Source organism: Mobula birostris, chromosome 29 (genome assembly GCF_030028105.1).
Source record: "Mobula birostris isolate sMobBir1 chromosome 29, sMobBir1.hap1, whole genome shotgun sequence".
Classification (NCBI taxonomy): Eukaryota; Metazoa; Chordata; class Chondrichthyes; order Myliobatiformes; family Myliobatidae; genus Mobula; species Mobula birostris.
Genome location: NC_092398.1, coordinates 17882970 through 17899674, shown reverse-complemented (window position 1 = coordinate 17899674; position 16705 = coordinate 17882970). Strand labels below are relative to the sequence as shown.

General features: G+C 43.3%; 1 protein-coding gene across 1 annotated transcript in view; it reads right to left on the bottom strand.

Moving 5' to 3' along the window:
* The window catches only part of LOC140189909 (scavenger receptor cysteine-rich type 1 protein M130-like), a 36850-nt gene that overhangs the window by 4668 nt on the left and 15477 nt on the right, over positions 1-16705 (bottom strand). The window contains exons 6-10 of the mRNA XM_072246254.1: positions 14173-14475; positions 11633-11947; positions 7462-7767; positions 5765-6070; positions 3156-3446 (exon numbers count right to left, since the gene is read on the bottom strand). Of these exons, the coding sequence (XP_072102355.1) occupies positions 3156-3446; positions 5765-6070; positions 7462-7767; positions 11633-11947; positions 14173-14475 (1521 nt within the window). The remainder of the gene's footprint in view (positions 1-3155; positions 3447-5764; positions 6071-7461; positions 7768-11632; positions 11948-14172; positions 14476-16705) is intronic.

Here is a 16705-nt window from a genome sequence, read left to right as displayed (position 1 = left end):
TCTATTTTCTTGTAAAGGTTTGCATTAAGTATCAAGAAAATCCGGGAGCGTTTTCTTTGGTTTATTTTCACTTTCACTAATGCGTTTTGACTAAAGAAAAATAAACTCACGCTCACAGCATTTCAAAAACTGTGTGAAGATAGGACGGTGCTCTGAACTTTGTTGAGACCCCGGCAAGAAATCACAGCGTCACGGGGAGAACGTGCAGCCATAGCCAGCAGCGGAGAATATTTTTGATTCTGGATGTACGAATCACTCGAGCAGCGGTTCTACTAGCTGCACCTAACCTGTTAGCACCAGCGTCTTCATAACATTCCTCAAGACAGTTGATGCGTTTCCTCCTTGGCTGAACCCTAATTCTGACCATAAACTACAAAGCACTTCAGCCGTGCTCTGAACAGGTCCCAAGAGTGTTGTGATAAGTCATTTCTGTACTTTTTCGATAATCAGTAAAAACGTCGCTCTCCACTAGAATACTTTAGTGGGAATTCCACGTCTTAGTGGAACGTACAACACAGAACGTGTAACAGTAGAGCGCAAGAACAGGTTCTTCGGCCCTCAATCACCATTCCCTCTAAGTTATACGGGCGCGCGGCTGTGTAGTAAAGGAAAGGAGCCCAGGACATTGCCTTTGTTGCCGGGCATCTGGAATTTTCTTTCATATAATGTGAATATGATATCGAAATTGTGCTAATATAATTCTGAAATAGCCTGTAATTAATCATGTGTTAATGAATATAATCCATAAATTTTCTATTTAATAAATGTACCAGAAACTTTACTTTGAAATATCTTAGAGTTCAATGTATTTACATTGTCAGTGTTGCGTTAAAATACTGCCACAAATTGTAACAATAAGCACAGAATGGAAATCGATATTTCATTGTTAGTAAGCCGCCAGCTCGCTGAACACTAATGCATTCCAGTCAAATTCTGCTCCTATATATTATAGTCTTATGAAACTCGGGGCTTTCGGCCCAACGGATTTATGGGGGGTGGGGGAGGGATCTACTGTATTGGACCGAAAGAAGCTGCAAAGGGTCGTAAATTCAGTCGGCTGCATCTGGGATACTCGTTTACAAAGCACCAAGGACATATTCAAGGAGCGGTGCCTTAGAAAGGCACCGTCCATTATTAAGGACCCCCAACTCCCAGGGCATGCCTTTTTCTCATTGTTGCCATCAAGTAAGAGGTACAGAAGCCTGAAAACACACTCAGCGATTCAGGAACAGCTTCTTCCTCTCTGCCATCCGATTCCTAAATGGACATTGAATCCATGAGCACTACCTCACATTTTTAATATATATTATTTCTGTTTTTGCAGGGTTTTTAATCTATTCAATATACCTATACTGTAATTTATTTACTTATTTATTTCTTTTTACTTTTTTTCATCTATATTATGTATTGCATTGAACTGCTAATGCTAAGTTAACAAATTTCACGACACGTGCCAGTGATAATAAACCTGATTCTGATGTCGTCAATCCACTTAAATCCAATTTGCCCAATTTGGGTCATTACCCCTTGACCAGAGGTTCGCGACCTTTTTAAGCCACGGGTCCCACCATTAACTGAAAAGTCCGTGGACCTGTCGTTGGGAACGCCTGCAACTGTTTCTATTCACGTACATACACAAGTATTTTTTTAATGTTATTAATGTGCCTGCCTCATCCCGGCAAGCTTGTTCCACGCGCTGATTACTCTCTGGGTGAAAGTCGTGCTCATGATGTTCCCATTAAATTCCTTCCATCTCACCCTAAAGCCATGTCTTCCGGATTCTTCAGCGCTACGAAGAAAAATGCGTATATTCTTCATATCTGTGCCCCTTGTGACGTTATGTGACTCGATAAAGTCTCCCGTGCTCAACCTCTCGCCATAACATCAGAATAAGGATCAGAATCAGAATTAGGTTTAATATCCACAGCATGTGTCACGAAATCTGTTATCTTTGCGGCAGCAGTGCAATGCAATGGATGATAAATATAGAAAAAAAGCTGAATTACAGTAATTATGTATATGTATTCCAAATACTGAAGTTATAATCAGTAGCGCAAAAACAGAAATTTTATAAAAATGTTGAAGTAGTGCTCATGGTTTTAGAAATCGGATGGCAGATGAGAAGACGCTGTTCCTGAATCCCTTAGTGTGCACTTTCAGTGTGTATGTTGAGTGTGTACCTCTTTCCTGATGGTAGGAACGAGAAGTCACATGTCCTGCATGCTAGGGATCGTTAATGACGGACGGCGCCTTTCTGAGGCACCGCTCCTTGAAGATGCCTGGATACCACGAAATACCACATGGTCCCTCCAGTCCCGGCAACATGCTCTGCAAATTATCCAGCTGAATGGACTCTTTCCCAGCGTGTCAAAAAAATGATAATAATATTCCAGATTCGGCCTTACCATCATCTTGCACATCTGTAACAAAATCGTTGGTCAGCTGTCTTTGCATTTCTTTGCGTGGCTTTGTAACAACGTTGCGCCTCAGGGCGTTTCTTGGAGACACGAAAGACTGCAGATGATGGAAATTTTGCAGCAACACACGAAGGAGCTCGAGGAACTCAAGTGTCCATTGATGGAGGCAAATGGAGAATCAACGGTGTTGGGTCTCGACCCAAACGACGACTGTGCTTTTTCCTTCATTGATGTTGTTTGACACGCTGAGGTCCTCCATTTCCTTTGCGCACTGTTTCCTTCTTAATCTCTTCATACCAATATCCGGCTCGCCTGATGAGATTAATTCTCCGGCTTGTTCTTGCTAACCTTCTTAAACGACGTCACAACATTAATGATTTTCCGGTCTTCGGGATGGCAAGGAAGCAAATTCCTCCCCAAGGGCCTCTACAATTTCCTTCAAGTCTCCCAAAAAGTCTGATGATCCACTCGGTCAGTCCCGCTATTCTATTTTCTCCGCCATTCTATCCCGATTTATTATCCTCGCAACACCATTTGCCTACTTTCTTCCATAATCTGTGACGCTCTTACTAATCAAGAACTTGTCAATCTCCGCTTTAGATGCACGCAATGACTGGGCTTCCATAATCGCCCGTGACAGTGAATTGCACAGACTTTCCATCTTCTGGCTAAAGAATCTACTCACCCGCATAGTTCTAGCTTAGTATGTGAATAATTGTCTACTATTGTGTTACTTACCATCAGCAGGTACCCAGAGTGGTTCACTGTGTGGTGACTTGAAAATTCGCCCAGGCCTTGTCACCAAATACTGGCAGGTGTAGTTTACCCCCTTCTCCACCTGGAAAATGGCGGAGGTCGAACGGTCGTGTCCGAGCAGCTTCCAAGTCTGAGTATAGTTCTCTTCCCCGGCCTTATATAAAGAGAACTCGCCTCCCAGGTACGAAATAGGAACTGAACATTTGGCAGCGGTCGGCGTAGGATGATATGACATCTCCTCCGTCAGATCACAGCGTGGCTTTGGTAGCTGATCTGGAATCAACAAAAGGTTCTGTAATTCATCTCCAAAATCATTTCCAAAATTTTGTCTCCAGGTAAAGGGTGGGTATCATGAAACATGCACAAACATACATAAATATGGTTGGGACACACTTGGAATGCAGCTGTATCAAATTTTGGTTTTGCTGCCTCATCGGAGGAGATATGTGGAAGCACTGGGGTGTGTTCAGAGAGGTTCATCGGGACTCTGCTTGCACTTGAGCGTACTTGCTACAAGTCCATAAGACAATAAAGTAAGGAATAGAATTAAGCCGTTTGGCCAACCGAATCTGCTCCGCCATCTCATCATGGCTGTTCTGTTGTCTCGTTCAACCACATTCTCCTCCTTCCCCTCTAACATTTGACGCTATTAATAATCGAAAACTATCAACCTCTTCTTTAAGTATACCCAGCGAATTAACCTCTGTAGCCGTCGGGGCGATTAATTCCATGGAATAACCACCCTCTGGCTAAGCAAACACCTACTCATCTCTGTTGGGGATTGTGTTTTCTGTTGTAGGTTTGGGAGAGTGGTGCTGACTGAAGTGCCTAAGCTCAGGAGAGGCAAAGAAACAGTAGGCAATAATGTCAAATACCAGATGGCATAGCTTTAATTTCAGACGTAGCTTGAGTAAAAGTGCGGAGCAAACATTTTACACAGGGAGTGATGCATACACGGAGTATCTTGGATTCCAGAGGAGGTGTAGGAAGCTAACCCTACAGAACCATTTAAATGGCTATGAAGTGGTGTCACGTACCCCGTGACGGGTTAACGAACCAGCGGAAAGGGAAAACACTAGTCCAGTATTGCTATTAACTAATATTATTTATTAGTAACTACGCAATAATACGTAATTTAAATGCAGATAAATCAAACAGGTTAGCAATGTTTATATATAAGTAAGTGTGGAATATATATATGAAAACCAAGCTTCTTCAAGTCTAGGGGTAAATAGATAGTCATACGATAATGAGTAAAGTTCAGTTCAGTTCGTGGTAGTGAGTTGAGTCGAGATGGAGAGAGAGAGGGAGAGATTTGATTCTTAGAGGAAATCAGACAGCTCGGAGAAAACATTGCTGTGAAAATAAACTCTGACCTTTGTGCAGAACGACGTCAAGCAGAACGAAGGGGAAGGAAAGGGGAGGAATTATTGCAATACATTGAAACACCATTTGTCCCACCCATACAATGCCTACTCTTGGTACAGCAACCTAATTAATTCCTTTGAAATTATATTTCCACCGTGACACTTCTTCTTCTAACATACTTCTTCATACACTGTGGCAGTCAATGGACTGATGACTTAGTGTGGAATACGAGTGAAAGAAAGAGCACGAGAAGTGGAAGAGGGGAGAAGAAAAGACAACACAACATGATGGGAAATTAGGAGACGAGAGACGGGGCGGGCAGAAATAGCACGGAGCAGAAGAAAGAAATAAGGAGAGGAAGGAATAAGAGAAAGAATGGAAACAAGGAGGAGGGAAGAAGAGGAATGGAGTATCAGTTTACTTTCTTTAGAGATACAACACACTCATAGGACTTCCCGGCTCAGCGAGACCGCTCCGTCCAATTACACCCTTACGACTAATTCACCTGCTCACCCGTAAGTTTTGGGAATGTGGGAGGAAACCGAACAACCCGGAAGAAACCCAGGAAGTAACGAAGAGAACATACAAGCTCCAGACAGACGTTTGCTGGAATGGAAAGGCACCAAGAGGAGAAAGACGATAACGGAGGAACAGACAGGCCAAAGTGGAGGAGAATAAGAGAGGACAGACAGACAGAGAAGCGTCAGGCCTACGTAACGCGAAGAAAATCTAAGGAAGAGGAGGAGTGCCAAAGGAGAAACCAAGAATACAGGAAGGTGGAATAACAGAGTGGGAATAAAAGAAGGAACGTTAGGAAAGTGAGCGGACGAGAGAATGCTAAAGAGCGAAGAACAGAATGGAAGGGAAGCAGACGCGAGTGGAAAGAGGAAAGGGGGGTCAAGCGTTGCGAAATTAGAAGGAACGAAGTCACCAATAGATGAAGGAGTGGGCAAAGAGAGTCGAGGGCAAATGGGAGAAAAAAGTGTGGAATGTTGGGGGAGAGGAAAGAGCCAAACAAAACGGTGGAATTGCGGGGGTGTATGTGGGAGGGAAGAGGTTTTCACGAAAATAAAGCAACGAGTAAATTGACCTGGAGACAAAAAACTACATCAACACATTTTTATATGTGAACTCGCGTCGCCAAGTTTAATTTAATGAGTACAACCTGTGCAACAGTCAGCGGGGAATCAAAACTCTCATCAAGAGCGAAAATGGATCCTCACCTGTTATGGCGATGGTCAGCGTACTACTGTACTTCGAGTGGATGAGGCGATCTTGGAGCTGGTAGCTGTAACAGCAACTGTAGTTGCTTCTTCCGACTGTAGTCTGGTTGGAGAGTGTAAACGTGGCGTGGCTGTCGGACTCAGTGAAGTTTTCCACTGCATGGTAACTGTCTCTGACAACGGAGTGCAAGCCAATTTCACTAGCAAACCAGCTAAACGGAGTGAAGCAATCCAGTACAATATCGCTGCCAATCAGATACGGAATGTTCTTCCCATGGAGTGACAGGACAGGCGGTGGCGGTCGAACTGAAACAATATATTGGAAAGCTGATATTTATATTGTGTGATAGAAGTTTGAGGAGCTTTGCCATGCTCCGCCTTCGGTAAAATAATGGATGATGTCGAGCCGCAGCTAAGCCAAGCACTAACTACCCGAGTACCTCTGCTGAGCTGGCAGCATCTGTGATAGGAATGTGCAGTCAACAATCAACGCTCTAAGCCTTCCTCTCTACCAGATGGAGTAGATCGGAGATGGCTAGTATAAGGATTCAAGGGGAAGGGAAGGCAAGCGATGGATACATCTAGGAGGTGCGCCGTTAGACAGGTGGAGTGAGTGAGTGCGATGACATTAGATATAACAGGTGGAACACTAAAGCATAGCCAATGATGGGATCTGAGAAAGTGGAGCATGGAACCGAATAAGGTTGGTATATGTGCTGATGGGAGCAATAGGGGAAGTGACCCAGTGAAACGTGTGTGTGGTATTTGGGTAGATCGTGGCATGGAAAGAAAAATAGGGAACTCTGTGGGGACAGGTCGGACTGGGCAAGCCAGGAAAAGTAAAACCTGACAGTGCGGGGGAGGTTACCTAAACATGGACCAGTTGATTCACTGAATTCCCAAAGTGTTACCCTTCTCTACAGCGCATATACCCAGCGACTGAGTCCTCGAAGACCTCGGAGGAAGAGAATTAAAACAATCACCGGCTACCTGGCCGAAGAACTTCCTTCCGATCAGAGCTCTGAATAACGAACATCTTATTCTGGAAGGGTGCCCCGCCAAATTAAACTTCCTATCTAGGTAGGTCGTACCCATATATATTTACCCTTCCAATACTGCGACAAATCTGCCTTTCTCCAAGTTCAAATCTGCGGACAAATGGAACTGATTAGGACAACGGGTACAGAGGTCAACAGATGGAATACAGGGCAGGGACGTGTATGGTCCTGCTTTGAGAAGCAATAAAGCTGCAGACCATTTTCTAAACGGTAATCAAATTCAGAAATCAGCACGGGGAGTTGGGATGTCATGTCCAGGACTCCCTAAAAGTTATTTTGTACGTTGAATCTTGGTAAGTAAGGCAAATGCAATAATACCATTCATTTCGATACGACTAGAATAGAAAAGCAAGGACATAATTTTGAGGCTTTAGAAGACATTACCAAGACCCACTTTTGAACCCCATATCTAAGAAGAGATATGCTATCATGGGAAAGGATTCAGAAGAGGTTCACGAGAATGATCCCTGAAAGAAACTGTTAATATATGAGGAGTCTTCGGTGCCTTTACTTGTTGGACCTTAGAAGAATGAAGAGAGAACCGGTTGAAATCTACTAAATATTGAAAGATCGAGATAGAATAGAAGTGGAACAGAATGTGTTCTCCAGTCCTACCCCGCGCGGTTAGCTAGTACTCACCAGTGATCTGAACGTATAAACTCTGACTGTCCGTCGAGTTCCACATATTCCCATCTCGCTGGACCTCATAGAGACACGTGTACGCCCCTGCATCTGATAGACTTGCGTTAAGAATGGTGAAAGTTGCTTTATGCTCAGTTCTTCGAGTGGGCCAAGATGATAAGGAAAATGGTTTGCCAACCTTTCCCAAGTAGAACCGGCTTCCGGCGTAGTAATGCCTAGCTGTGCATTCAATGCTTATATTCTGCCTTTCAATAAATGTTGCAAAACGCCTTCGTAGGTCAATAGTAGGCTGTTCTGGTTTCACTGTGTAAAGATAATAAAAATAGACATCATTTGTAATACCTACGACGGTTTGAATCGATTACAATAATATTACTAACGTACTAGTATTATCAGTGGCTGAAAGAGAAACACAGAACGTTCTAGTTTAGTCCAGGAGTTCCCAACCTGAGGTTCACGGATCCCCTGCAATGGTATTGGCCTCTGGCATATAAAAAAAAAGGTTAGGAACACCAGACGTATGCAGTGTCTATGGAGGAAGAAGTAAACTCAGATTTTAAAGTCTAAAATAAAATTGGAGAATTCTTGAAATATTAGGGACGACAGCCTATGACTGTGGACAGAGAACCAATGTTTCATGTTATACCGAGAGAATTATAGAGTTATATAGCACAAAAGCAGGATCTATGATACATGCCGACCAGGGTATCCCATCCACGTTAGCGCTATTTGAGAGCGTGCGGCCATTGAGATTCGTATCAGTTCATTTGCCTGACTGACTGTCATTTAATAAGGGTTATTGTACCTGACTCAGCGACTTCTGCTGGCAACTCAGTGCTCATCGATGCTCCGCGAACAAACCATTAGACTTCAAGTGCATTTTAAATCTTTCCTACAAATTTGCATGGTGACAGGAATCGGAGACCGGTGGTAGAAGATTGCTTATCCCACTGGAAGTATAACTTCCGACATTGCCGATGAGCCATAATACAATTTGCCACGTCCGTGAATGATACGGATTATAATATACAAGCCAAGATAATTTTGCAGGTGACATTAGATAATTGACAGTGGAGATTATTATCAGTGTGTACGGAGTGATATTGATCAGCTGAAGAAGGGACCGAGGATTCATAAGAGTATAAGCTATTGTATCCTGTGAAGACTAATCCCCAAGGTTTTCTAACATTCATACTCTTTTACATTATCTGCAAGTGGTGTTTCCAGATACCTTTGCTGCCACAGACACAGATGGTCTCAAAGTCTTTGGGTTCAGAGATCTCAGCCACCAGGAATTAATTTTGTGAGGATTGACTCTTGAGTACACAAATATCTGAAATATTGACTCATGAACTGTCTCTGCTTATGTTTGATGTGTTACATGATAAAAATCTGTCTGGTCTGCCAGATTCCCTAAACTCAATCACAATGGTCCAAATAACTTAACCAGTTTTGGTTGGTCTCTTTCAGGCCAATTAACACAACACCATTGTCTTACGCTCATTATGCCTATGCCACAATGTTTCAACACCATCGGTGCCGGAGATAGTGTGACGGCAGCATCAATCCTGGCGTCGCTGCTGCCCTCAAGTGTCCGCCCGGCGGAATTCAAGCTGTATTACGTTCGGCTGCAGACTGCTGCAACATTCATGGATTCGGAGACTTGAGGAATATTTTTGTGTGACTGTACTTTACTGTTATCTTACAAGAACTACTTTATATGTTTCTTGTGTAGTTTATGACTGTTGAGACTGCGTTCTGCACCTTGGCCCCGGTGTAATGCTATTTCGTTGGGCTGTATTCATGGGCCCTAATTCCAAAAAAAAGAAAGATACCGACGGAAGTAATATCCGGTCCCCCAAACAGGAGTACGGATGTGGAGATAGAAAATGCATGCCAAAAGAGCAATGTTACAATAGCCATGGTATATGTCAATATGCAGGTAGACTGGGAATATCAGGTTGACGCTGGGTAATTGATTTCTAAAATGAGATTGGCTTTTTACAGTAGCTCCTGTTTGAGCCCACTAGGGTCTCAACTTTCTGGACTGGCTGTTGTACAATCAACCGGAAATGATCAGAGAGTTTAAGATTTAAAAAATAACCTTTAGATCAAGTAATCATAACATGATCGAATTCACCATGAAATTTGAGAAGGAGAAGCTAAAGTCAGATATATCAGTATTACAGTCGAGTGGAGGGGATTGCAGAGGCATGAGAGAGGAGATGGCTAGAATTAATTGGAAAACATTACTGGTAGGGATGACGGCAGAGCTGTGATTGCAGGAATTTCTGGAAGCAAATTAGAAGGTATAGGATATACACATCCCAAAGAGGAAGAAGTATTCTTGAAGAAAGATGGCACAACCGTGACTAACAACGCCAACAGAAAAAACAAAGACAGGGCATCTAATAGTTGAAAAAATAGTGGGACGTTAGAGGCTCGGAAATTCTTTTTAACCCAACAGAGGGCAACTAAAAAGTTCATTAAGATGGTAAAGAAGGAATACGAAGGTAAGCTAGCCAATAATATTGAACAGGATGCCAGAGGTTCATTCAGATACATAAAGTGTAAAAGAAAGGCGAAAGTCGGTATCGGACTGCTGGGAAACGATGCTGGAGAGGTAGTAATGGGGTATCAGGAAATGGGGGATGAACTGATGAAGTGCATTGCATCAGTCTTCACTGTAGAAGACAATAGCAGTACGGTCTAAGTTCCAGGTGTCAGGAGTCATGAAGTGTGTGAAATTACCATTACTAGAGAGAAGGTTCTTGAGAGACTAACAGGTCTGAAGGCAGATAAATCATCAGGACATGATGATGTACACCACTAGGTTCTGAAAGAAGCAGCAGAAGAGATTGGGGAGGCATTAGTAATGTTCTTTCAAGAAGAACTAGATTCTGGAATGGTTCCTGAAGACGGGAAATTTGCAATTGTCTCTCCACTCTTCAAGAAGGAAGAGAGGCAGAAGAAAGGAAACTATAGGCCAGTTAGCCTGGCGTCACGGGTTGCAAAAATGTTAAAGTCGATTATTAAGGACGAGGTCTCAGGGTATGTGGAGGCACATGATAAAATAGGCCGTAGTCAGCATGGTTTCTTCAAAAGAAAATCTTGCCTGACAAATCTATCTTCGAAGAGATAACAAGCAGGGTAGAAAAAAAGAAGAAACGGTTGATGTTGTTTACTTGGATTTCCAGAAAGACTTTGACAAGGTCCCACACATGAGGCTGCTTAACAAGCTATAAGCCTATGGTTTTACATGATAGACTCTCGCATGGATAAGGCAGTGGCATATTCGCAGGAGGGCAGGAACGGGAATAAGGAGGGTCTCTTTGGATTGACTGCTCGTGACTCGTGGTGTTCCGCAGAGGTCTGTGTTGCGACCGATTCTTTTTACGTTAGATGTCAATAATTTGGATGGTGGAACTTATGGCATTGTTTCAAAGTTTGCAGATGATTTAACGATAGGTTGGAGGGGAAGGTAGTTTTCAGGAAGTAGAGAGGCTACAGAAGAACTTAGTTTAGGAGAATGGTCAAAGAAGTGCCCATTGGATACAGTGTCAGGAAGTGTACGGTCATGCACTTTGGTAGAAGAAATAAAAGGATTGATTATTTTTAAATGGAGAGAAAATACAAAAAAAACTGAGGCGCAAAGGGACTTTGGAGTCCTGGTGCAAGACTCCCCAAAAGTGAGCTTGCAGGTTGTGTCTATGCTGAGGAAGGCAAATGCGATGAAATGACATTCATTTAAAGAGGACCAGAATTTAAAAGCAAGGATGTAATGTTGAGACTTTTTTTACATCACTGCTAAGTGAGCAGCTTCGGACTCCTTATCTCAGAATGAATGTGCTGAAACTGGAAAGGGAACACTCGATTGTTCAAAAGACCTATTACTGCTCCTATATCTTCAGGTCATGGGTATTCGTCTATCGTCGAATAACAACTAAACTTCAACTTGATTACAAGACCATGGGCAAGGGTATTGGTTAGCTCTGTCAGCAACACTTCTGATCCTTCGGAAAGGTCATGCTGCAGTACTAGAAAGCTGGGATATCAATAAGCCTCCAGGACCCTGGACAGCGAATCTCCATCATACGGTCAGCAACAAAATATTTCAGTCAACGTTTTACTTCGCCGCCAGTTTCACGTCACTAATTTATCCACTTACTTTTGCAGGTGACGGCGGCATACTGCCGAGGCGAGCATCGGATACGAGAGACTTCTGAAGGGTGGGAGCACTGCCACAGAGACCTTTCACTGCCCTGACAGTTAACTCCAGTCAGAATTGGTAACTTTTTTATTTTCTTCCTTCTCCATGCGTCACTTGGATGATGAGAGAAACCGCAGTTCAGCTGCTTGCAGGCAACTTCCGCGTTTGCTGCACTCCAGCTCTCGGCACACATTGGTCTCCAGGCCTGATTGTAATACACTTCAACTACTCCACTGCACGAGCCGTTACCCTTGCTTAATCGCAGCCGGGTGCCTGGAATCAAGATCACACAATAAACACTTGCATGAGTGCATTTATTCAGCAAATAATGTACTTTCGTCAGCAAGAATGCATGACAGATTGGTGAGCAAGAATGTATGACAGATTGGTGATGCGCCTTGCCATTACTCTGCTTCTCTTGAACAGAAGTTGTTCAGTCTGTGAGCCGTTGACGAAGTGCATTGACAAAGCGAATGCAATGGAATTTCGTTCCAACAATAGTCAATGTGCTGTATCAGATCGATTGCAAGAATGTAACGAGTGTGCAGATGACCGATCAATCAGTGGTTAGTCGGTTAAGCGGCCTACGTGCGGGCGCGGGCGTTCGAGTGCCTATGTCTTTTCCTCTAGGCGGGCTTGGTTTGTCGCTCCGGCACTTTGAGTTGCCCAGCGTGTATCGTTACTGGACTGGTGGGATGGGAAGACCCTGCATCCCTTTCATATCGGTGGGGGCGGGGGGCTTAGAAACGAGCTCTTTTCTAAGTCCCCCGAGATACGAAGACCCGTCTTTTTCCCATAATTTACATTCGTAATCTCAAAATACTTATTCTTCTGGTAACCAACCCCTTCTGTCTCTTGTTTTTTTCCTAAATCCTGCTGGTCTCATCATCTCATCCTGTCCTGTTTCCCAGGATCTCGATCTGCCCGTCACCCACATGTTCCTTCCTACATTTCCAGCCTCGTAAAAAGACTGATCGAGTTGTGTGGTATTGACTTGTACGTGTACAGTAGGCAATGAATGGCATGGATCATTTGTCAGTGAAGTAAAATAAAACTTGGATTTCAAGATAATAGCGGAAAGAGTGAAGGGCCATTTGCCCAAAGCATTATAGAGGTAAACATCTGAAATGTCAGAGTGGCAGAGGTCCTCAACGAACTTAAGTGTACAATAAACGTGAAAATGCTGCAAGGATTCTAAAGGTCAGGAAGCATCTGTGGAAGAGAGGTAGAATTAAGCGTGCAGATCAGGACTGGGAAAGAGAAGTGACTAAATTTGCAGAGAAGGTAGCTGGCGAGGTGGCAGTTGGTAGTTGGTAAGTTGCCTTTGTTAATACCGTGCATGTACCAAGATACGGAGAGAGAAAAATTGTACTGCATACCATCTATACAGACGGCTTGCAAAACAATATACGCGAAATATAATGCATGATAAAACATAGGTACACCGAGGTGGTGCAAGGGAACACCGTAACAAAGTGCAGAATATAATGTTAAAGTTGCAGACAGAGTGCAGGTTGAGAGTAAGGTGCGAGGAAGGCGAGGAGGCTGATTGTGAAGGCTACGAGAGAACTTAAGGAAGTTTGTCTTTATCGTAAAAGTGGTCCACTCAAGACTCTTCTAACACGGGTTAGAATTTGCCCTCGAGCCCTCTCGTGCGCGTTTTGAAGTGTTTGCATCCTCTGCCTGATGGGAGGGGGGAAAGGAGAGCATCACTGGATGGCAGGAGACTGATTACGTTGGCTGCTTTCCCAATGCAGTCGTAAGTATAGACCAGCGTCCATGGTTTTCGTGATGGACTGAGTTGTATTCGCAAATCACTTGCGGGTTGGGCAGTGCAAATGCTGTATCAAGCTGTGATGTATCGGGGTAAGATGCATTCCAATGTTCCTCTCAAAAATGCGATGATGGTCAACGGAACCGTGGACAATTTCCTTCGGCTTCTGAGGATGCAGACGCACCAGGGTGCTCTCTTGACAATAGCGTCTACGTGGTTGGACCAGTACAGGCGTTTGGTGGTGGACAAGACAAAGGAGATACTGTGATAAGGTGAGAGTAGGTCAAATGAATAAATGTACAATTGGTGGATACCTAGTGTGTGTTGATTGCCACGAGTAAGGGGATGCGGGTAATGCTTCGCAGATCACGTGACATAAATGGTTAAAATGGGAAAGCAATCACAGATGAATTATCCACAGAATCAGCCAATTCTGATGTAGACAGAAAGAATGCGGGTGTTCTTAAATGGGAGAATTGGATCTTCACCATACAACGCTGCAAAGTACCCAAGCTAGCAAAAGATCAGTATGCTGGATCGTCCTGTTATAACAGTATATGGCAGTATAGTCAGATTGAATAAGACTTGGAGATTTCTGCTCCTTTTTCGCCCTGATCTGCATGAGGTATTTGTTGCTTTTATCGTTCAGTGCCTTACTGTCGACATGATCGTGACACGCTGCGGAGGATTGAAGGTCGAATGCGCTTAACGCTATGAATCTCACCCTGTGTTTTTATTCCAATGGGATCGCTCCGTTCTGAGTTGTATCTGTTACACATCCATTCAATTTCGTAGCCACACGTGTAGTTCCCGCTGTTCGTTTCATTCAGATTGTCGATGTCGAACCCGGCGGAAGTACGTGTTTGCCGAACATCCTGAAATGCAATTGGTTCTGCCGAGCCATCCTTGTACAAGTGAAAGGTTATTCCTCTGTAGCCTCCCGTTCTCCTGCATGTTACTCGAATCTGCTTCTGAAGCGTTGAGGGGTCCTGACGGTCGACGGCTAATCGTGGCTTGGGCGGTCTATCTGTCAATGGAATAGCCCAGTAAGCATTTTCTTTGCTGACACAATCATTCGAAATATTCGGCGGCGTTACAGGGAGAACACGCATCGTTTTTACGAAGGATAAATTGCCATTCTTACATTCAAACCGCACTATAACCCTCGCCAACTCCCTGAGCACTGTAAATCCAAACACTATCCTAATCCTGATACTATTTGTCATATTACATGTAACATATATCATATAACATATAATATATGTTATATGATATGTATGTATGTGTAACGCTCCAGCTGAGATTTTTTACTGCTAATACTCTAGGGCACTTCATTTCGTAGCTTTCAGTAGAAACAATGTGCTCTGATGATAGTGTTTGGTTTTCAGTTAAAGATAAGAAGCTATGACGTTCAACTTAGGAATACTGTGTCAGTCATTCACGATAGTGGAATGGGAGAGCGTTCTGGAGAAAGCTGGGTGGAGAGGATTTGCATCGGGCACAGGTGGGGTCGTGGGCTTCTGGCGGGAGATGGAGAGAGTAGGAGTTCGGGACAGACGAACGTACGATTGGATCCAAAGGGACGGTACGATTCGGAGAAGTCCAAGGTGGGAAGTCCTACCGGTCATCAACGATGAGAAGTCGGAGTCGTGAGTAAGGGATACACCCAGATTTTGGAATATATGAGCGCCAACATGTTTACATTTAGAATGGTTTAATTATAATAGGCCCTTTTATTTATTTTTTCCCTCAATAACTGTTTGATTAAGGAGTTATTAAGAGGGAAAAAAATTAAGTTAGTAAGTTTCTTTATAATTGAGGCCGCTGTAAGATCAGTTATTTATTGCCGACGGATAATTGTATATGGGCAGTACTGACACAGCATTCGTTCAGATCGGGGTACCGTTAGTCGAAACATCGGAGGTTTCCAGAATTGGTGGGACGCAAATCATACCTAACCTAGACTTATATTGTTTGAGAAAGGTGGCTTTCTCACCACTACAATGCACTGCAATGCATTAGCAGGGCCGACTAAAGAGCCAAGTCTCTCTACAATTCCGGAGAGAGAGGAAGTGTGGTTCATATGCTATATATATAAATTGGATATAACGTATCATTATATATATGTATACATTATGTATCTATTGATAATATATTCTATGTGTGTGTGTATATAATAGGAGACATCCATCTCTGTGTCCCTGTCTCCGTTAGTCGAGGCATCCACTACTCACTCGCCCTCTTCTCTGTAGCCGCTTCAACTGAACTGGAAGATTGCCTTGCTTTCCTAAATGACTATTACGGTAAACATAAGGATGACTGGGGAATGTGCTTAGAGTCCAGTTACTCGGCGATGACACAGGTGGACAGGAAAGGCCGAGAAGGCTACTTTGGCTGGGCGTGTCGGCCAATCTCAGAAGCAACCAAAGGAGGAAAGTCGAGAAGAAAATTAAGAATAAATAGGCAACAGATACAGGCAGAGAAATCAAGTCACGTGAAATTTTATCCTATCAGGGACATCCCCTTCCGTAACTCCCTGCACTTATTAAATCCCATGATCGTGTCTGATAAATAATCAATGAGTGATTTGGAACAGTTACAGAGTAATTAATTCTGTTACTTTTCTATCACAGATCTATCTGACGTGTTCCTCGTGTATTTTTTTTTTACTTTGTACTTTACATTTCCAGTCTTTGCATTTTTAAAAGACCTTCTTTACTTATGGAGGAAGTAAATGTTTAGAGTGCTGGTTACTGTAAACAATGTTTTGTAGATATTGGAGCATCATTCCCGACAACGGAGTCAGCTAGCTAGTTGCACTGTTAGGTGCAACGTTTGCCCTGGTCTGTCCTCTTACTTACTTAATTGTCTTATCGTTTTTATATTCTACCCTCTTTCATAGAACATGAAATCAAGGATATAATGATAGGGCTTGATAAGGCATTAGTCAAGTCGTACTGGAATATTGTGAGGAGTATTCAATGCCGTAACTAAGAAAGGACGTGCTGGCATTGAAAAGGATGCAGACGAATCTGACGAGAATTACCATGGGACTGAAACGGTAAACGTACACGGAAAGTTTCGTGGTTCCGAGCCTGTATTTTTTGGAGTATAGAAGAATGAGAGGGATCTCATTGAAACCTTTCGAATATTGAAAGGCCTGGATAGAGTGGACGTGGGGACGATGTTTGCTATAGTGGGGAAGTCTAAGACTAGGGGCCACAGAATCAGAATAGAGAGACGTTTCTTTAGAGCTG